General features: G+C 39.9%; 1 protein-coding gene across 5 annotated transcripts in view; it reads left to right on the top strand.

Moving 5' to 3' along the window:
* Positions 1-23,528, top strand: part of Pde4d (phosphodiesterase 4D) — an 840,110-nt gene that overhangs the window by 504,571 nt on the left and 312,011 nt on the right. Inside the window, exon 1 of one of the 5 annotated variants that reach the window (XM_075976085.1) lies at positions 6,570-6,807. The exons of the other annotated variants lie outside the window; for them this stretch is intronic. Coding sequence (XP_075832200.1) covers positions 6,719-6,807 — 89 coding nt within the window. The 5' untranslated portion in view covers positions 6,570-6,718. Of the gene's footprint in view, positions 1-6,569; positions 6,808-23,528 lie in introns of those variants that run through there. 5 annotated transcript variants of the gene reach the window in all.

Here is a 23,528-nt window from a genome sequence, read left to right as displayed (position 1 = left end):
CTACTTCCCACTTTCTCTTTATGAAGTTCAGTGTGGTTGGTTTTATGTTGAGGTCTTTGACCCATTTGGACTTGAGTTTTGTGCATGGTGATAGATATGGATCTATTTGCAGTCTTCTACATGTCGACATCCAGTTATGCCAGCACCACTTGTTAAAGATGCTTTCTTTTTCTATTTTATAATTTTGGCTTCTTTGTCAAAAATCAGATATTCATAGGTGTGTGGGTTGATATTCGAGTCTTTGATTCAATTCCGTTGGTCCTCCTATCTGTTTTTATACCAATACCAGGCTGTTTTCCGTACTATAGCTCTGTAGTAGAGTTTGAAGCCAGGTATTGTGATGCCTCCAGAAGCTTCTTTATTGTAAAGATCGTTTTGATCATCTTTGGTTTTGTGTTTTTCAATAAGAAGTTGTGTATTGTTCTTTTGAGGGCTGTGAAGAGTTTTGCTGGGATTTTGATGGGCATTGGATTGAATCTGTAGATTGCTTTGGTAAGACTGCCATTTTTGCTATTCTGCCTATCCAAGACCATGGGAGATCTTTCCACTTTCTGGTGTCCTCTTCAATTTCTTTCTTCAAAGATTTAAAGTTCTTTTCATACAAGTCTTGCACTTGTTTGGTTAGAGTTACCCCAAGATGTTTTATGTTATTTGTGGCTATTGTAAAGGGTGATGTTTTTTCTGATTTCTTTTTCAATCCTATATATAATCTGTATATAGGAGGGCTACTGATTTTTTTGAGTTACTCTTGTATCCTGCTACATTACTGAAGGTGTTTATCAGTTATAGGAGTTCCCTGGTGGTATTTTTGGTGTCACTTATGCATGCTATCATATTATCAGCAAATAATGAAAGCTTGACTCCTTTTCCAATTTGTTTCCCATTGATTTTTTTTTGTCTTATTGCTCTAGCTAGAACCTCATATACTATATTGAATATGTATGGAGAGAGTTGACAACATTGTCTTGAGCTTCTCTTCTTTTAGTTTGATGTTGGGTGTTGGTTTGCTTTATATTTCCTTTATTATGTTTAAATATATTCCTTGTATTCATAAGGAACATTGCCAAACTTTTATTTTATGGAGCTATAGTTACCCTGATACCTAAATCACACAAATATACAACAAATAAATAGAATTACAGACCAATCTCCCTCATGAACATTGATGCAAAAATACTGGCAAACTGAATACAAGAACACGTCAGAAAAATCATCCACCATGACAAAGTAGGCTTTATCCCAGAGATGAAGGGATGGTTCAACACACGAAATTCTGTCAATGCAATCCACCAAATAAGTCATATAAACAACTAGAAAAGAAAAAGACACATGATCATTTCATTAGATGCTGAAAAAGTAACCATTTTTAAAGGACTTTTTTTTAAACTGAAAATGCTTTTAACAGGATAAAAGTCCCTTCTTCTCCTCTCTTAAAAAATAGCATTGTTAATGGTAGTACCTAGAGTGTGTGTGTGTTTAGGATACTTTTATGTAAAGTACCATTTTGTTCCCCTGAAAACCTCTGCAAAGACCCTGTAACCAGAGTCGATGTGTTAGGCATTGAAAATCAGCAAGGTCATGTGACACAGTATAGCTCTAATGTCTACTTCCTTGGACTTCCCCTTTCCTGAGCATTTGCCTGATGGTGTTTCCTTTTAAAATAAAATTCTTTAAGGCATTTTGGTAGTAATAGTTTGCTTGTAATAGTGATGCTGGTCTTTTTGATTCATTGTTTTATTTATAATTTTTATTTTACAGGAAAGGGAAGGTAATTAAAGTTACACACACACACACACACACACCTGTTCTTTAACTGCTAAACTATAACTCCAGCCCTTCTTCCTACCCTACTTAAGTATTTAGGAGTTCCATCAAAGGCTTGATCTAATTGTCTTTCAAATTTCTAAATCATTTTTATATATGCTTCATTATAGATGGAGACCTTAAGTAAAAAAATTGATCCACAATCCACAGTGGAATTGATCCTTTATTCTTATATTTAAGCATGCCGTTGCTTATTGTGTTTGTCGTGTCCTATTGATCTCCACGTTTCAATGATAATTTATCTACTTGCATCCTGGGACATATAAGAGAGTGGATATATTTACAACTGATTAAAATATAGACCATGCTATCCTAATGCTTTCAACTGCATTCCAGTACATAAATTAATTGGTCTCCATTTTAGAACTTGCAATTATTGACCTGTAAATCAACTAAACTCACATAAGGCTTGGAATGAAAATAGTTTATTTCTATAAATGAAAATGAAGTGTCTGCTGCAAAATAATGCTAAGATCTTCTTTGAACTGCAAAAAACTTCCACCCACAGAAATAATCTATCATTTATTATCACAAGTAATTAATGTAATAAAGCCTTTATAAACCACAGTAACTGGTCTAAAGGGACATTACTTTCAATAAATGTACCAGATTGTTGTCAAAATTTCTTTTGTTACATGCCTTTATAATTTCATTCTAAAATGAAAATTTTATGGTTTTATTTTTAATTAAAATATAATTAAATCACTTCTCCCCCCATATCCCCCCCCCGCAGCTCCTCCCATGACACCTTCCTGTAACCCTTCCCATGGTCCCCTCACCCATCATTCCTTCTCAAATTGATGGCCTCACTTTTTCCATTGTTGTTGATAAGTATACAAAAATGCATAGGTACATAGTGTAACCTGCTGAGCTCTGAGTCTTTTCCTGTGTGTATGTGATTTCAGAGCTCACCACTTTGTGTTGGGGAGCTGATTAAGAGGCTCACCTCAGAGAAGCTAATGTCCCCTTTGATATTTGCCCATCGTTCTTTGACTAGGGCTGTGATACCCCCTACCCCCACGAGAATGTTTTGCTCTTCCACATCAACGTATCTATTGCTATTATCAGTGTTCGGGTCTTGAAAATCCAAATATTATAATTCCAAATATTATAATACTACTCTCATCAGAGGTAACTGCTAGCTATACAGCAAATGCTCACTTCTGTAACTTCTAGCTTAGAGTCTTTAACCAACAACTATTTCAAAACGAAGCATTATCCTGAAACCCCTTTATCTGACTGCTCTGGTTTCCTGAAGCAACACATTTCAACACAGCGCAGCCCAGCTAGGTAATGTAACTCTATTTCTCTGGTCTACTTCACATGCGCTAACTCTCTCTGATCCTGTTTGCTCATGACTCAGTATGTAAGTAAATGAATCCACATGTGCTTACATTTCATTTTTCCCACATCTGTATCCACGAGTCTCAGTTTAACTTCGGGTGGCTGGCTCCTATAAAGGAAATCCCAAGTTTCTGGGCCAGACCCCAACACCCAAATCTGTCATTTGCAGCATCTGGAATCTTGAAACAAAACTAGGAGAATTATTCAAGAGACCAAAAAGAAGAGACAGGATGCCTTATTTAGAACTCTGAAGAATATAAGGTCTAAGCGGCTGCAGGATTTGGGTGCTTGGAGGAGATTTGGGGCAGATTGGGATTCCTGTAATCTTCCCTATATTGGAATAAGTTTAATCTTTAATTATTATTATTTTTTAGAATTTCATATATGAGTATTTTATATAACAATAAGAATTAGAGAGGAAAAATTTTGGCTTTGTGAGATTAATTCAAGTATTTAAAGTTTTCTGCTCTCTTTCTACCTCTAAACATAGGACATGAAAGTTGTAAGTTGCTGGCTAGAGCATAAATACAGCAAAGGTGTCCTCTAGAAAACATTGTTTGTTGTGGTTTGACATTTCATTTGCCTAAATTCTCATGTCTGTAGAGTAATGGCCAGTACCTAATATTGTGGGTATGGTGGTGCATCCCTTTAACCCAGTACTTAGGAAACAGGGCTTCTATTAATTCAAGAATAGCATGGTCTACATAGCAAGTTCCAGGCCAAGGTTGCATAGTGTGTGTGTGTGTGTGTGTGTGTGTGTGTGTGTGTGTGTGTGTGTGTGTGTGTGTAAACAAAGGAAATAAATTACTAGTGAAAATCTGTCTGGGAGACTTGGTCTGGTTGGAAAGATAGGGTTTATCTTATTGTAAATAAAACTGTGGGGAAGGAAATTTGACCTCATGGCTCTGTGAGTTCAAGCTCTTGTCACCAAGCCTGGTGACGTGAGTTCAGTACCCACAAACCATATGGTGAAAGATAGAGAACCAACTTCCTCCTACCTGTTTTCCTCTGACATGTGTAGGCCGCAAACACACAACACTCATGTCTGCAAATAAAATTAATGTGTTTTTTTTAATTATAAAAGTAAGACTATAATAACAGGTAATATTGGGGAGCCTCAAAAGCTTTCCGTAAGTACCAGACACTAATGATGCTGTTTGCCCTGAAAAATGTAGAACCTTGTGTAAGGAAGATTTCAATCTTTCGTGAGAGATGAAAGTATCGGGTCTATTCTCCTATTTCTGTGTGTTCTTCTTCTCCCTTTATACCCAATCTCCTCTTCTCGTGAGCCCTGCAGGACCCCTCCCTACCTGAAAAGTCAACTGGTGTTCCTATACTGCCTAGCTTTAGTATCATACAGAGCCATTCTGCTAAATACAAAGATGTCCATCTACATAGTACTGTGTTAGGAATGGAGCTGCGCTGCCTAAAAGCTACCCCTGCATAGAGATGAATAGATGGATGGAAACGAAGTGGCAACTGTGGAATTTCACACAACAAAAAGACAGATGGCCTAGGCCTTGGCCCCTTCTAATAATCCCAGGACCTGCCTTCCCAGTACGAAATCAGAATTCTTCCCTAGAAGTACAAAGGCCATTTGTTAATCAATAAAATATTGCAGGTTGGTTCCAGCAGAGCTTGTTTAGACTGGAGCTCTTAGCTTCAAGGTTGTTGATATGCCAGGCAGCTACCTCTCACTCTCTGGGTATGCAGGTCAGGTAATAAAGGCATGCAACTGTCCAAATGTTTTGTCTTGCACATCTCCAGAGCATGCAGTTCTTACAAAATCTCCCTACTGTGCGGGATGCGGTTATAATAATTGCCTTGTTTAATGTCTTCATCGTTTTGTCAGAAATCATTTTGGTCAATAAGAATGGTGTTAGGGATCTTTCATATTGGCAGGCACTGAGATGATCCCTTAGGGCAATTGGTCAATTTTGTCCCGCTCAGAGGGGGTTAACCACTTTCCAGAGTTCTTAGAGCTTCTCTAATCTTATCCTAGACAAGTGGAGCTCTGCCTTGGTTTACAATCGAGGTTACAGGCAGGGCAATGCTTAGACAGGGACCGACGGAATTATGCTGTGTGGTCCACATTAAATACCACTGGCTTGTGAGAGGTGATGACGACACCAGGGTCCCTTGACTCCTTGAAGACCTCTTTTTTTTTTACAGTGTATAAGTATTTTAATCAGAGGTAGGACTATATAATACAATATGACAATATATCTGAAAAATTGTATTAATATACAAAATATCTTAAACAGAGGTACAAACTTACATGTATACAAAGCAAAATAACTTTGCTTAGGTGTACAAATATTGTAAATATAAATAACAAATATAATTTGAACTTGTATCAATATACAAAAACTATACCAATGTAAATTCTCCATAAATAATAGCTCACAAGTATTTACTCTATTACCCAGTATTATTATCATTAGTATGAATCAGTTCACACAAAATTATCTATTATCCCATTCAATTTGTCCTCTTATTTTTGAGAGGCAGTGGCGGGGAGGAGGCAGAAATCTTTAATAAATAAATTGATTAAAAAAAATTGTCCTCAGGGTTGGGGACACCATTTAGCAGTTAATTATGACTTGTATAAGGTAGAGGGTTGAGGTAAAAACTATGTAGGCCCTTGAAGACCTCTTGAAATAGAAGTCTTCCTGCTGTATGCTGGACTGGTAAACTGCGCCGCCGAACCCTCTTCCGCTTCATCATGAATGTGTCTTGACTGAGAGTTGCTCTAAGGGATTTGTTCAAGAGTGAAGGACTGTTTCTAGGGAACAGAAGACAGACAAGACATTGATCGCTGTTGTCAAAGTCACTCACAGCTCACTCCACAAGGTGACACGGCAGCATCTCTTAGAAGGAAAAGTTGCCAGAGGCGCTGAAAGTGATCTGCCTGTTTTCTTCTCACAGTGACTGACTGGCCGGGAGATGATGGTTTCCCCACAATTACTAAATCCTTGGGGAAGGCTTGCTAATAGTGACAATTCATCCTTGTATCTAAGAGAATTTGGAATAAGGAAAATGATTTTGGTAGCTAACTTGGAAATTTAATACTCCTTGTCAAGTTTCTCAGTCACGGATACGTGTTTACTTTCTTCTCTAATGACACCCTCTGGTCACTACTTTTTAACATTCACGATTAATATAAAGTCGACTCATTTCAATCATACCTACTGGTTGGTGTATCTACATGTGTGGGGTGTGATACAGTTTTCAGGAGCTGTGTGTGGCCGTGCTATATTTAAAAGCCAATTTTCAAGGGAGTGTCTCTGACACTAATAGTGAGAGAAAGTCTGGGTGAAGCAAGCTCTGTTGCAAAGGGCAAGTGTCACACAGCAGGAAGTGCTGGCCACCCTTTCCAGCCCTGCCTCAGCCAGCCCGCCACCTCGCTGTCAGCACATACCACCACACTGAAGAAATGCCCTCATTCAGCCACAAGTGCCTCTTGCAGCTTGGAGGGCCCTCCCGCCCCAGGGTCCTGTCCTTGCTCTGACGTTCAACTGTTCCTGTGGATCTTGGCTTTTGTTTACAAATGGCTTTTGTTTGGGATCCACTGGGAGTCACAGTGGCAGGACCATCTCCAAGAACTAGAACAAGATTGCGGTTCTTAAAGTCCTACAGGTATGGCAATTTCCTTTCGGTAGCAGGGGAGTTGTTTGCATCTGCCGTGGGTCCCTTGCAAGTAAACTCTGTGGGTCCATTTAATTCGCGAGGTAGGTTTAATTGTCAGCGTTTGAAATCGGAGCTGACTTATTGTAAACATTCGAAATGGCCAGTGGTGTGTGGCATGTGGGAACCCCCAGAAGCTGAAGGAAATTGCCTCACTCTCAGAGCTCATGCTGAGAGTCGAGAGGTTAACTTGGCCAAGCCTCCCAGTCGCAGTACTCAGATCTAGAAAAGAGCAAATGTGTTCCCTTGCCTAATCAATTGCTATTGTTGAAAAATTCCCCTTGCTTCACTGTAAGATAATTCTCTAACTACCAAGAACGTTGTCTGAGCTAATGAAAGAAGCAAACAACAGCTACAAAAACCACAGAAGTTTAAGTGACAGGTTAAAGCCCACATTGAAAAGCTGAAATTAAATCTACAATCCACATGGAGACTTTAAAACTTGCCCCACAGAATGAGATGGCAGAAATTCCAAATTAGTGCTTTATATAATCCTGTATTTCTAATGCTTCCCCCTGGAAATCATAGGAAAACTCTCAGTCACATGCCTGCTACAAATTGTCAACAGTGTTCTCCAGAAAAGCATAGTTAATTTTAACCAAATACCTGGCTGTTCGCTGGAAGCAACTGCAGCAACAGCAAACAAGAGTGAAATTGTTTGCATCATCTTAAGAATGGGTCTTTGTTATTTAGGTCAGCTACAACAAATTTAGATATAAGTGCCAGGCTTATATAAAATTATCCACTATTTTTGAGTTAAATCATCCTCTAAAATTACAGAGAACACATTTTAAGTTTGGATTAAAATGTTAATGACTTATTTGCTTCAAACCAGAAAGGAAAAAAAATTTCACCGTCAAATAAAGTGTATTTCCCCTAGTATTAATTCTTATGTAAATAGTCAGAACATATACAACAGGATAATCTTAACAATATTTAAGAATAGAATATTTCTGTTCTAGAATTTTTTTGATGAACTATAAAAATTGGGAAAATCAAACTACAAAGACCTAATATCTTTGTCTGTAGGCAAACACTGACAAGGGATAAAGGAGCTCTTAGCAAAATATGTAGCTAGTGCTTTCACTAACTTCCATTAAAACAACAATAACAAGCATTACCTTAATGATGTTAATTGATGAAGACATTTGGTTGCATGTTAGAAAGCATGTGCCTTCGAAAACTTCACTTCAAGGAATGTCTGTGGTCTGCTTGTTTATCATTGGCATCCTACACCTGGCTATGTGTCATCCCGGGCTCAGAACTTATTAACAGAGTCTTAAATATTGTTGCGCATGTGTCCGAGATTTCTAGGTTTCTCTCACTTTTCAGGTCCGAAAGCAAGCTCTGTAGTCTTCCTGCCGAGGAGATAGAATGAGAAGAAGCTGTGACTCAGGGAGCTAAAGAATCTGAGATCCCTTCAAAAGTGCAGAGTTGAAGTTCTGCTTCATTTACAAATAATTTATGAAAGGTGCCCCTTTTCTCTATCAAAGACAGGCATTTCCTTGGCCAAGCTCTGGTTCTTTCTAAATCCGTATAAATGAAGGAGTCTCCATTATTGGTGTCCCACACTTTAATTCTTGCATGCTTTATTTGTGATAAGTTGAAAGGTTGATGATAGTATCTCTGATAGCCTTCAAGGGCCAGTCCCTCTGGGAAACCTGAGTAACTTCATCACTTCTTCATTTCCTCTTGATTTGAAGCAATTCCTTCCATTAGGGTGAATTGAACTTTTTGTATGCACTGTGTTCATTGTTGTGGGTCCTGCATTGTCTTCCCAACTGGAATGTAGAACCCTTTGGAGTTAGAGACTTCCTTAGGACATCGCTGGCTACTGTCTGTAACGTACTCTTAAGTTCATGCCTTTCACAACTCAAATTGAGTGGAAGGCCAAAGAGATAGGAATGTACCTATTCCCCAGAGACCCAGAGACTTCTCAGCTCTCTAATAGATTATGCTTGCAGCCACAGTGATACACGAGAATGAAAAAATCATGCCTAACATGTATCTTTACATTTGAAGCAGACAGTACACTATAAGTCATTATGTGTGTGTGTGTGTGTGTGTGTGTAGATGCACACAGACACAAACACAAGCACATATGTGTATATATACTTACATGCCACAGTTAGCTTCTGACTACCATCTAGCATTCTTGGGAGTCAAGGCAATAAACCACTCATGGAAAACATTCAAAACTTACTTTAATTTCAAACACTTTACAAACTTTCTCATTTTCTTTTTAACATACAATATCTTTTAAAACGTGGCAGGAATAAGCTGCTCTTGGGCTTTAAGAGGTGTTGGATATGAGTCCACTATTTAAGCAACTGAAGGACCTGGCCATTAGCCAGTATTTCTTCATTTGATTTCTACGATGTAAGACTGTTTTTCTGGGGCACAATATTTATGTATTTATTTATTCTGTAATAATTCTCAAATGTGCCTAGTATGGTACTGCTTTTTTCTTTGACTGTCAAATGGATAGTGACACGTGATGCAGGTGGACACAGAGCATTAAACTTAGTAAATTTCTGTAGCTAAGTATCCACTCCACGGTGGCATGTGGGCTCAAGGAGAGGCACTTCTGTGAGACACAAAACTCAGCTCCTGGGTCTGATTTGTCCAAGGGCTGAAAAAGCATGTGGTGAATATGGTGGCCTTTGAGAAAGAAACTCTTCATTACAAAATGTTCAAAATAGACTGGAAATTAGATTTTCAGCAGTGCCAAGTCTTTTGTGAGTAACATATATTTGGGGAAGTAACAAAATAATTATATATAGCTTTTTTGTTTTTTTTTTTCATGATAGGATTTCTCTGTATATTAGTCCTGACTGTTCTGGTACTCACTTTTTAGACCAGGCTGGCCTTCAACTCACAGAGATCCATCTGTCTCTGCCTCCCAAGTACATGGATTAAAGGTGTGCACCACCACCACCTGACTTTTTATATAGCTTTTTAAAGTAAGTTTGAGTCCATACAAAAAGAGAAAGTTATGTGAAGCTTCAGCAGCTAAAGATGAAGGATTTCTACCCTGAAAAACCACATGTAAGAAGGAGAGACCGCTCAAATTTGTCTATACACACACACACCCCACATAAATAATAAAAACCGGCTTTTAATAGGGACAGATAGAAAGAGTGGGGAAGGGGAAAGGCAGGCAAGGACACGCAGGGGAGTAGAAAAGAAAGAAGGGAGGGAACATGGGAGGGGAGCAAGGGAGGAGATTACATAATAAGGACCTTTCCTCTGTGGATTCCCAATGGAGTGCCAACAGGGTTTAAAGCCACAGGATCCCTGTCAGCAGCAGGGAGCCACTTGAGAAGGTGACTTCTGTTTCCAAGGACATGCACTGACTGCCTCCCCTAGGCTGGGACCCACTCACTTAAGACCAGTCTCTCTGGAGCGGCCTCTCACATCTGTTTTGGAGAAGAGAGAAGAATATGTTAGATTTGTGAAAATGTGTGATTGATTTATTTTAGGTATTTACAACTAACATCTTTTTTATTTTTTAAAAAGAAAACGAACTATCTCTTTTCATTTTACATACCAACCCCAAGTAAGTCCCACTCCCTCCCCTCCTCCCATTCCCTCCACCTACACCCATCCTCAGAGAGGGTAAGGCACATTGCTTTGGGGAAGGACCCTCCCTACTATATCTAGGCTAAGCAAGGTATCCATGCAAAGATAATAGATTCCCAAAAAGCCAGTACAAGCAGTAGGGAAAAATCCTGGTGCCACTGCCAGTGGCTCCACAGTCTGCCCCAGCCCTGCAATTGTTATCCACATTCAGAGGGACTAGTTTGGTTCTATGCTGGTTTCTTCCCTACCCAGGTGGAGTTGGTGAGCTCCCATTAGCTCAGGTAAACTGTTTCAGTGGGTGTCCCCATCTTTGCTCATATTCTCACTGTTCCCGCTTCTTTACTGGACTCTGGGAGCTCAGTCTAGTGCCCTGATGCAGGTCTCTGCCTCTTTTTCCATCAGTTGCTGGATGAAGGTTCTGTGGTGACATTTAAGATATTCATCAGTCTGACTACAGGGCAAGGCCAGTTCCAGCACCCTCTCCTCTATTGCTTAGGGTCTTAGCTAGGGTCATCCTTGTGGATTTCTGGGAATTTCTCTAGTGCCAGGTGTCTTGCTAGCCCTGTACTGGTTCCCTCAATCAAAATATCTCGTTCCTTGCTCTCATTGCTGTCCTTCCTCCATCTCGACTATCCCACTCTCTCAAGTTCTCCTCCCCACTCCCCTTCTCCCCTCATCTTCCCCTTCTGCCCTCCCTACTTCCCCCACCCCCATGCTCCCAATTTTGTCAGGCAATCTTGTCTATTTCCCTTTTCCAGGTGGATCTATGTGTTCTTCTCAGGGTTCACCTTGTAACTTAGCTTCCCTAGGATCATGAACTATCGACTCAATAGCCTTTGCTTTACAGCTAGTAATCACACAGGTCTCTGCAGAAAATGCCTTCTGACTTTCCTTCCCCCTGTACTGATGATAGGGGTCATGAGGTACTCTGCAAAACTGAAATTCTAAGATAACAGGGTGAACTCGATTTTGCCAATTGTTTCAACATTTTTTACCTCCCCAGAGTTTTAGCAGAATTGCCAAGGCAGTGAAACACATGGAGTGTACTGGAGCCCCATTGCAGAACTAGTAAAATCTCACCACCACACAGTGACACAGAAAAGAAAAAGTAATATCTGCTCAAGTAAGAAAACTTTGATATCTGAAGGCATCTCCTTGGACTCTGAAAAGCGGGTACCAATCTGTCTCTTTCACCTGTGGGCTTTTCACTGCAGCAGATGTGAGGTTCGTAGGGAAACACATGGTCTGTGGCTACTCTTTGCCTCTTACTATACCCAAGAAATAGACAGGAATCGGTGATTATGGAATCAAAGTTGTCAGTGTCTGCCTGGAAACACTGGCTTGATCCCTTCTCTTAGGAAGGGGCTGCTACCAGCCAATCAGGAGATTTGGAACACCGCATTCCATAGCTCTTCCAAGGAGAAGCTATCATATGCCATTTTTTGTTGTTGTTCTGAGAACTTCTCAGGTTGTTTCTATTGTTTCTGGTGATCCCCGGCTCATCTCATTTTCTTCCTTAGTGTTAAGTGAAGGGAATGGGTAAAATTGCTGTCAAATAGTCGAGGAAGAAGAGGGGATTTGTAAACCAAGGACATGCATAGAGGAGAGTCAGGAAGTCAGGACCAAGAACAATAGGAGCTAATTGGAGTGTGGTGGTCCAGGTCTTTAATTCCTGCACACAGGAGGCAGAGGCAGAGGCAGGCGAATCTATGAGTTCAAAGTCAGCCTGGTCTACAGGGCTTGTTCCAGGACAGTCAGGGCTACACAGAGAAACTCTGTCTTGGGGTTGAGGAAGAATAATAGGGGCTCATTTTATAGCAGGTGCTTAATCCATTCCCAGAGGTGTATGCTATCTCATATACGTAGATCTACAAAAGAGCCTCAGGCAATGGATTCAGCATCACCTTGGTTTTATGAATGAAGCAAAACAGTATGTAAAAGCTTGCCTAAGGATGAAGTCTGGCATACCATCCTACAACTTGGACACCTAAGAGGAAAAGGAGAGAAAAAAAGGAGAAAAAGAGGGAGGGAGACAAAGGAAGAGAGGAAAGAAGGGAGGGACGAAGAGATGGAGGGAAGGAGGGAGGGAGGGAGGGAAGGAGGGAGGGAGGGAGGGAGGGAGGGAGGGAGGGAGGGAGGGAGGGAGGGAGGGAGGGAGGGAGAGAATGACACTGTGATTTTATGTGATCTGTTTCCTCCCTGAGGGTTTTTTTTTCTTCCCTTTTTGGACTTCCATCTGACTTTTTCATCTAACAAAAACCTCTAGTCATATTGTAAAATTTTGTTGCAAAAATGTTGCTTCTTGGCCAGCTGCTCAAAGATCAAGAGACCAGTTAGAGACTAGCATCATCTTCCATGGCGTGTGTATCCTGATCATTAAACTAGTCTTCTTATTGTACCTTAAATTGTGAGTATATTTACCAAGATTACAATGAAAGATCAATCACCCACAGTTAACATTTATACTTAATAAAAATGTCAGTATAATCCGTCACTGACATTATGGCGAGGCATAGCGCAGACTAGGTGACTTTGGCTTTTGAGCCAAACACCAGGCAGGCTTAAATGCCGGCTCTGTTGATTTCTCAGTTGGGCAGTTCTCCTGGCCTCCAGAAACCAATGCCATGTCTATAAATGGAAAATGAAAACACCTACTTTATAAGGTCATTGTGCAGATTGAGCGAAAATATGTGCACAGAGACAGGCCTTCCTGCCACCTCTTTTATAGCATTTTCTACACGTCCCTGTCACTTCATGAATTTTGTGATGTCCCTCCTCAAATATGTTTTAGAGACTAGATGCCATTCCTGAGACCACTTCTGGTCCCAGAACCGTATAACATGGCTGACTTTGAGACAGGGTGCTCCCAGGCACTTTGTACATGCATACAAGTTTACCTTGGAAGTCGCAGAAGTTGGCTGGCACTAAAGCCGTAACGCTGAAGTTCAAATTTCCACATCATTACTTACAGACAGCTATTTGACATTAGAAAATTTGCTGAACTCCATGTGCCTTGCTTTCCTCCTCTTTAAAGCCGAGTGCAGTGTGGACTGTGTGGGCTGTGCAAAGTTCCCCTTCCATAAACAGCCCTAAGGTGAAGGCTAACTATTCTTAACTCTAGGACATACGTTCTGCATAGCAAAGACTTTTTTCTTGTTTGTTCTGGGAGTGGGTGGGGGCTTTTGGCATGCCGTCAATGTTTGGTATATGCACTGAGTTAATAGAACTGTTTGGAAATATTTTCAGCCCTCTGCTAAGCATGGGGCCCTCTGGTTCTCTCTGTTGCCTTTATGGTAAAGCAGGGTTGGTGATGATGGGACCTGACTGCTCTCTTGGATAGATTAAGAAACCATAGGCTGTGTCCTATAAAAATCTCTGTCCCATGTGTCAGCCCCATTCAATCCAAAAGTATTTAACTCGATGTCTTCAGTCAGACAGCCAGGGCAGACACTTGGAACTCACATGATAGTGCTGGGTAGCCTAGTTATTAAGAAGTAGTGAATGCTGAATATATATTGTCATTTTAGTATATTTTATTTGACTTTAACTTGCTGGGTTTTTGTTTGTTTGATTTTGTTTTGTTCTTGTTTTCTGAGACAGCCTTTTTCTGATGTGCCTTAGCTGTCCTGGAACTCTCTCTGTAGATCAGGCTGGCCCCAAACTCACAGAGATCCCCCTGCCTATGCCTCCCTAGTGCTGGGATTAAAGATGTGCATGACCACTGCCCAGCCACTTTCTGTAATTTTTAATAGTTTCTGACATACTAACATAAATATTCCTAACATCCATGGCTCTCAGCAACTATGACAGCCATTTCAGCACACCTTTATGCCTGATACATAAGTAACCCTTGGAAACATTCACCTGACTACAATAGTGTTGTAGTAAGGGGTTAAAATGGATGAGGTCTCTATAGGAAATGAACATATTAACAATAAAGAAAAAAACAGAATTGAGATAGGAGGTTTGGCTTGGGAAAGTCAGTAATCCTTTATCAAGAAAGTGATCATTTATTTTACTTTCAATCAAAACATCCATTCCATACATCCATGAATACATTTGCAGTCCCTGGCATCCAACCTGTGACTCAGAATTAATTGCACCACAACAGTGGAACCGTGTGGAAGCCAGCCTCATTACTGACTTTGTGATGGAGCCTAATGAATGAATATTGCCTTTGCTTTTCCATCACTGTGAAAATACAAGAAGAAGAGAAGGGAGAAGAACAAGGGAAGAGGAGGTGGGAAGAGGGACAGTTTTCTGCGTGCTTTCTGCTCCTTTGTTTCTTGTAACTTTCTGAAAGGATCTTGTGTAGAAATATTAAAGTAAAAAACATGTAAGTTAAAATTTAACAGCAGCAGTGGAGCCTATAATATTAGAGGTTGGGACTTGCTGGGTCTTTCTGCACATGTTTCTGCAAAACATCGATGTCAGTGTAAAGGCAATGAAGTAATGAATCCTCCATCTTCCAAAGCAATCGTGCAAGTCAGGTAGGGCCATGGGTCCCTTTAATCCAAGCCCTTGGGAGCAGAGGCAGCAGGATCTCTATGAGTTCCATGTCACCCTAATCTGCACAGGATTGTATAGTGAGTCTCTGCACCAAGAAAAGAGGGGGAGAGAAGAAGTAATCTTACAAGTTTTAAATCTTACATTAAAAGGAAGCTGGCCAGAGCAAACTTCTCTAACACATACATTTTCAGCCTGGAGCTTATAAATATTATCTTCTTCAGGCTTGTCACTTGATCCCTCTTGGCAATTATCTTGTCTTTAATTGATTTGTGGATTAGCCCCTGAACACTGCTATGCTTAAAGAATGCCGTGGTGTGGTCTGTTTATGTAGGGAAGCAAAACAGATTGACTGAGAGGAGAGGCTTAAGTCTATAAAATATTCTTGGTTTGGGGCACTTTTTTCTTTTTGCATACTAACATTGTTTGGAAAGAGGATGAAAAATTAACGGAACCTGATCCATGTTTCATCCAAAGGGAAGATTTATGCACTGTTGAGCAGTCACGTTAACTTGGTGATGTAAGTGCATTCTCTAGTGAAAGGGTACTCACTTTAGGAGAGAGGAAAACATAACAGAAGACAAAGATGCCTTCCTGCCATCTCTAGGTAGACCTGCCACAAAGCCCTCATCGGCTGTTTGCAGGAAGGGCGCCTGCTCTGATCTCGGCACTGCAGGGTGGAAATATCTCCTTACTCATACTCAGAGAACGGCTTTCTCTCATGTCTGACTGACAGTCCTTGGCAAAGGATGAGATGTTTTCCACCATAACTTTGCTTCTTCGTTCCTTGCTAAAACATTCGAGATGCCTGTTGACCACGGGTGGTAGAGAGATTGTCAGGGACCCTAACTCTCGTGGAATCATTTATGACCTTTGGCTCCCCTTACGAGGAGAACAAGGGACCTGGTATAACTGCTGGGCTCTGTGCTCGTGTCTGACATGCATGGGGAAAAGCAGCATGCAGTTTCTCTGCCCAAAGCAAATCTGGGTGGACTGAAACAACCTGAGCATCAGGGAGGTACACCTTGCAGAAACACTAAGAAAGGAATGGGGAAAATGACTAGTTAGGAAAGGAGAGTTTTCAAAAGCTTAATGTTCATATTCATTATGCCTTTTCTTTTTATAAAGCATTTTGCCTACTTTGTTTTGTGACCCTTCACTATCTATGAGACACAACTGTGCCACTCTTGAGAAAAGCGTACAAGTCTCTGTTCACACAAACAAGCAGCACAGCACCTTAATCTAGACCAAATGACATCTGCTCCCCAGGAGGCCCCCTCAGGATCTGCTCTAGTCACCAAGAAGTTTCCTGTTACCCCGACTTCCTAATAGCGTCACTGCCTGGTGAGTGGTTTTGAACTCTACCCAAAGGCTGGGGAGTTGGATGAGCACGCAACTCATAAGGATGAGAACCAGAGTTTCAGTCCCAAGCCGCCAAGTACAATGTTAGGCATAGGTGTGCTCACCTGTAGCCTACACACTGGAGGGGTCATGGTGAATGGAGACAGGAAGTCCCTGAGGCTCTCTAGCCAGTCAGTGTAGGTAAAACTGAGAGCTCCAGGCTCTGGGAAGGCCCTGTCTCCAAAACTAAGATGGAAAGGGATTGAGGAAGACATCCTGTGTCTCTTACCTCCATGTATGCATATTCATGTACAAACACACACACACATACACATGCACACACATACACATAAACACGTTTAAAATGAGATCTACATTAACAAAATTATATAAACACAACAAACTTCAAGGGTTTGGACCTTTTCTCATCAATTTTTCATTCATGAGTTTCTTCTACCTTGCCCTATATGGCTGTAGGCTCTTCTAACTGTAACGGCATTCCATCAAAACAACTAAAACAATTTGCTTATTCATCCTATTATTGAAAAATATTTGTGCATTCCAGATTGAAGCCTCATGACTGCACCTGCACCAAATATTTAAGAACAGATATGCTCGCCGTTTGTGTAAGTTTGTGTACATACACAGAAATAGAGTATATTCTGGAGAATAGAATTTCTCACTTATAGGTCTTCCATGTATTTCTTGACACTGACAAACAAGATTACAAAGTACTGCAACTTTTTTATAGTCCCGAAAGTTGTGTTCTGGTTTTCTATTCACTCAACAAAGTATAGTCTATATGGGTTTTCATTGTCAGTGTGAGCATTTTAATCAATAACACAATTATGTTTTCAATTTATAGAGCTAAGTGTTCTCATATTTGTCCAGGAACAGCATGGGTACCAGTGGTCCATTTATACTTCTTGTCTCCTCATACTGAATAGTACATTATTGACTAAAAATGACTATATTGAAAAGCCTTGTTTGGATATACAAAAGTAGGATTTTCCCTTTCTTTGGCCCATACTCTGTACGGTCCTCGTTTCATTTCTGTTGCTATACTAATATACTCCGACCAAAAAAGAAATAAGTCACCTAAGGAGAAATGGTTTATTTTGGCTTATAATTCCAGCTTGTTGTCCATCAATGTGAGAGAGGTGAAGGCAGGAACTCAAACAGCTAGTTACATCCCACCCAAGAACAAAGAGTACAAATGCATGCGTGCCTACTCATGCTCAATGTTCTTTCTGTGCTTAAACAGGATTCCCAGGGTCCCAAGCCCAGAAAACAGTGTTGCCCACGGTAGGCAGGGTTGTCTCGTGTCCATCAATGCAATTGTGACCGTTCTCACCAGACATGGCCACTGCCCCACCTGATCTTTACAGACCCTCATTGAAACTCTCTTCCTTAATGACTTGGAATTATGTCAAGTTAACTAAAACTAACCATTACTCTCAGTTTCAATATAGAATAACATTTTTACATTGTGTGCAGATGAATTTCCTAATCTATCAAGAATCCTAATTAGCAAGAATAGTGAAATAGGTTGTTTTAGTTTTAAAGGTTTTGTCTCTGACGTTAAGTTCTAACTGTAATATCCTGTAGCCAGGTTAAGTCAAGATTTTACTTTCGTCTTGAAAAAGTTGCTTTAGACTTGATCTAAACCACCTCAACCCATTTTGACGCATCAGTGAATACATGAGTAATGTGTTATGGTGCTATAAATATGTGTTACTTTTCCAATTATTTTTATCCATGTGTGCAAAGCAGCTTTTTCCTTTATACTCTCTTCGCTTTTATTTTTTGATATTGTCATTATGATTTTTCTGTATCAAGATTCTGTTGCTACATCACCCTCCTTTCTAAGTCATTTCCTCTCTAGTTCATCAAAACCCCACCAATGGACCCAGTCTGGCTTTTGGCATTATCAATCAAGCAAATCATGTTGTCCCAGGCTCAGCCTATACCATACCAAATGTGACCATCAATTTCTAAGATGCCTGCAGATGTCTAATTGTAGCGTGGGTTGTTACTCTGGGTCCTGTTTCTTGATGCTTTCAGAGTCCAGTCCTAATTCTAGCTGAGGGTGATGATGTCCACCTGTAATTCCAGCTCTTGTGGGTAGAGACAGTGAAGTAGGGGGTGGAGACACAAAGCCAATGATGAACCACATGGAAAGCCCAATGCCAACAGTAGGAAATGGAGGCCGGTGGCATTCCGATTCGTGATATAATGCGGAATAAATAGCAACCTCAAGGCAGCATAAATGTATTCTAGAGGTTTAATCACATGAAGTAATAGATATTACCATTAACACACTGATTATTCGAAGCATTCATTTTTTAAGTATGTGATTCCTACAGGAGGAGAAATTTAGAAATTAGTTAATAATTCTTTACATCATCTCTTAATTTCTACCTTGGGAGGATGTCTGGGTGGTGTTCTCGCATTTGATTTATTCCTTCAGCTTGTTCACAAATGAGGTTTTCCTGAAAAGGTAATCTTTGTGATCAACATTCCTTGGTGTCTAATTTCTGGGTTTAGTTCTAAGTCCTGTTAATTCTTTCTTGTCACTCAAATTATTTATAGTATTTTGCAAATAGTGGTCTCAACAGTTAATGGTTTCCTCTGTGATAATTATGATGTAGCAAATTAAAATCTGCAGAATTGATTGTATTTATTTGTTTGCTTGGGTTTTTTTTAAACTATTAGACAGGTTCTCACTATATAATCCCCCTGCCTCAGCCTCCAAAGTGCTGGAGTTACAGGCCTGGGCTATCCCAACAGCCTCGGAGGGCTTAATATCTAAGTTATGTTCCAGCCATATAACAGCTTAATATCAAAATTGTTTAGCAAAATAATTAAAGAAAAGCAGAATTGACTCATTCTTGTCTCTAATTCCCCTTAGTCTTAGTATTACCCTAGCTGGAGCACAGAATGAGGGGATTCCAAACATCTTCATTTGAAAGAAAGAAGAGAAACAGAGAGGAAGGTCCTCTCCTCAGGCCCTTAGCCTTGTATTCACCGAGAGACCGGTGTGGTCACCGGACACAGTGGACTTGGACCTTCATGGCAAACTAAATCTGAGACCAGAGAGAGTGATGTGACCAACAGCCAATCAAAACGTTAGAAAACAGAGTAAACAAACAGTAGCGACCTGGTCTCTTCAGGCTGTAGTTCCACTTTAGGAAGACTTTCCCTTTCTTCTTTTTTAATCATTTAATGTGCTTCATTGGATATCTCACAGAGGAGCTATGGAGAACAATATATTATAAAGAACAAGACGGTTATTAAAAGTGCTGAATCCCGTGGTTTAGGCTGGTATTTCTCAAACATGATTGTGGACAAGCATCTCCCGGAAAGCTTGTTAAATTGCTGAGTTTGATTGAGCACATCTCAGTTAACACCTGGATGCCATATCACCAGCAAGCTCCGGGATGATCCTTAGGCCCCGTCCTTGGTCACGACCTAGGATACAGAGGTTAAAGTGAGTTTTTCAGATGCAGGACATTTTACAAATCTGGCACAAACAACTGACTGTGTGTGAAACTGGTTAAAATTAATTGACATCTTTTTAGTGGAGTCCAAAAGTAACATTAATTCTCATTAGTAGAGAAAAACATAATGTAATGTACTTGTAAAATGTCTAGCCACTATAATCAGTCATTTTTCACGTGCTTGAAGAGCTACGTATTTTTAATGTCTCCCTCTGATTCTGTGTACAAAAAGTATTTTAAGAAGTTGGTATTGAGGAAGAAAGATTCACATAAAACATACAAGAAAAGGGATGGTAGGGGAGAACGTTAACTCTCTTTTTTGAGATGTCCCTACTGAGGCTTCAGGAGTTACTGCTTTCACACAAGACTAGTCAGACAAATTGTGGTTTTCTGTAAACGGTATCGGCTTCTGCCTGAAGAGGCCAGAGACAGCTAAAGTAAGAGTTGAAGAGACGGAGTCTGAATTCTGATCCACCTAGCGGATCTACAGTCATGCCTCGAGAAGAATTCGTTATCCTTCTGATAGCCATCCTGTGCCACTCGAGATATCCTGGAGTTTGTGCTAAAATGGGATCACTTAGTGAGCGCAGGCTCCCTTAACTGTGTTCACTCCCACATTACTGTGTCAGTGATCTGGGGAGAGCTTGGCTCTGTTTATCAGTTTTCTTCCCTTGACTTATAGTGTATCCACGCTCCGTTAGGTGGACGGAAGGTTAACTATTAGACTATGGAAAATTTTCCCTAGAGGCTATTTTGTATATTGCATGAAGACTGTATATGGTTTTGATATGCAAATCCAATCTGAGAGCTCATTCATGTACTGCCCTGTAACTGACCATACAAATTGCAATTTCTTACTTCTAATATAAATTTTCTTCATTAAACAAGGGAAGTGCCAGCATCCATTTCCTTGGCCCCTTCATTTGATCATCATAATAAGAAATCCACTAGTGTTTAGTGGAAGAGCATCAGCTAGCTTAAGCAGATGTCCGCTCTGATGACAAGGTCTTTACCTTATCAAACACTTAGTCTTCTCATTTGAAATTCAAATAAATATTATACCATTATTCCCTCCTCTTAGAAACAGTATTATGGGAAAAAAATAAGACAATTCACTATGTGCCTAAATGCTTCAACATATATAAAGCATGCATTCATGAAATCAATACCACGTTCAGGAAAGACCAAATGATGGTTCACTGTCAACGCTGTTGGGAACTATACATGATTCAATTATCCATGCAACAAATGTATATCGAGTTTGTATAAGTTGGTCTACTGATGAAACTCCAAAGCTTATGCTGCATACTGTGAGTCCTATTATTTAAGTTGGGAATGAAAAATTTCACAAGTGACTACAGTACTAACACTAATATTATTTTTAAAATGTATATATGTATATTTATTTATTTAATGTGTGTGAGTGTTTGCCTAGGCATGCATGTATATGCACTTGTGTGCCTGGTACTGGAAGAGACCAGAAGAGGCATCTGATGCCCTGGAACTCGAAATACAAGCGGCTGGGAACTACCGTGTAGTGCTAGGATGCAAACATGGGCTCTCTGCAAGAGCACCAGGTGTTCTTAACTGCTGAGCCACGTTCCCAGCCCCACCGACATTATTCTTTTGAATAAATTCTAGTAAACATAAGTGAAGAAATTAGGTACGTACTATCTCACTTTCATGTAAGAGCTAAGAATCAGAGTCATACAAGCATAGAATAAATGGTGATATCTTAGGTCTAGGAGACGTTGGTCAAATGGAGTTACAGTTAGACAAGAAGAATCAGTTGGGAAGACCTGCTATATTGTGAAGCAAGGTATCTGTAGTGAATAGCAATATGTTGTGTCCTTGAAAATCACTAAGAAAATATAAGCAAAGAGTTCAAACCACAAAATAAATATAAGAGTTGATGTGTATGTTAACCAGATTGCTTTATTCGCTCCACCGTGGATACATGTGTTAAAACATTATACCCCACATAAACATACATGTATTTATTCATCAAATATTTTAAATGAATTTTAGAAAATGAAGAATGGTGTGAAAATGAAGTCCGTCTGTGTGTGTGTCTGTGTGTGTGTGTGTCTGTATGTTTAGGATTTCTAGAAAGAGATAAATGTAAAAATTAAATTAGCTACTTATTTCCTCATGAGCTCAACTGGTTAATGTACCCCTTTTCATAACTTGAACTCTGTAGCATGACCCAAACAAATATGTAGATGCTTTTGCTCATCGCAAAGTTTCCATTATACACAAGAAGGAAAAGCTGTCCTAATAAAAGTTACACAGAGAAGCTGTTCCTTGTTTGGTTGTTGACAGTTCAAAGGAGAAAGGTGTTTCTCATTTCACAGAAGCTACTAGACCACAAAATATCAACATCATAGCAGAGGAAAGGGCCTGGGGAAATGCAGAGATAAGAGGGACCCTGTGTGGCGGGCTCTGGCATTTGTCAGAGATAAGGCCTGAGACTGAACCTTTACTTGGATGGGCCTTAAAAGAAAATGAAAGGAAATGCCATTCTAAGTATAAATCTATACCCTTACAAATTCCCCCAGGAATCTTTGAAGTCATAAGAAATATGAGTGTTGCTTTTTTAAGTGCATAACTCCAAATTCCCTAGTAATCTACTACCAAAGAAGAAAGTGTTTAGATGAGTTTAAGTGGTTTGGCTTCATGGTTGAGCTGCGATGTCTGTGTTCAAATCATAGTTCCTCCAAGATGAGTAATATGGTGTTCATCTGTAGTCTGAGGGGCTCGGATCACTGAGGCAGGAGGATCACAGAACTCACAGATTCAAGGCAAGCTTGGCAAGACTGAAAAACTCCCTCACAAACAAAACAATAGTGGAAGGCTTTCATGCCTTTTGTTAAATTTCTTGAGTGTGCATTTGGAGTTGCCTGTGCACCCAGATACTTTATATTGAGTATAATTGAGTTGAGAGATGAATATCTGTCCTTTAATATAGTCAAATTAAAATAAGCTCCAAACATCTATGTGTATGTTTGTATGTGTGTATGTGGTGTGTATATGCACATGTATGGGCAGATGTGCATGTATGCATATGAAAACCTAAGATCTACATCAATTATTTATTTAACTACTCCCCACCATTTCCTTTGAGGCAAGGGCTCTCAGTGAATCAAGTGTTCACTGACTCATTTAACTAGCTGACTAACAAGTTCATCTGCCTGTCACTGCCCCATCCCCACTAGTACTGGCAGTACAGCCACGCACAAGCAGGGACAACTTTTTTATATTGGTGCTGGGGATCTGAATTCAGGCCCCAATGCTTGGGCAACAGACAGCCATTTCTTTAAATCTCATTCTATCAAAGAGAACTTAAGTAGTATGAAGTTTGCTTAAGGAACAAGACTAATTTTCTGTTTCTCTATAATAACTGTTGTTTTAAAGGAACATACCCTTTGGAGTTGAGCAAACACATGCCATTTATGCAAATCTATGTATGTATTACATGCATTCGTATGTAGTATGTATAAGCTATATGTGTATGTTTGTATAATTATACAGTAGCTTCACTCTGAAAAAAATATTTTTCATATCTACTGGCTTTTTGTGAGGTGTTTAAGTTAGAGACAGGTATCATGTACATCATCTTGATTCAGTATTATTGACAGAAATTATTTTTTATTTCAAATCACTGTTATTACCTTTTCTACTTACAAAATGATTGTAATAATACTCTGGCTGCTGTGGTTCGGGTTATGATGAGACATTCAAGTA

Source organism: Microtus pennsylvanicus, chromosome 6, assembly GCF_037038515.1.
Source record: "Microtus pennsylvanicus isolate mMicPen1 chromosome 6, mMicPen1.hap1, whole genome shotgun sequence".
In the NCBI taxonomy this organism is placed as follows: domain Eukaryota; kingdom Metazoa; phylum Chordata; class Mammalia; order Rodentia; family Cricetidae; genus Microtus; species Microtus pennsylvanicus.
Note: the sequence above shows the minus strand (reverse complement) of the source record. Positions and strands in the feature narration are given on the sequence as shown.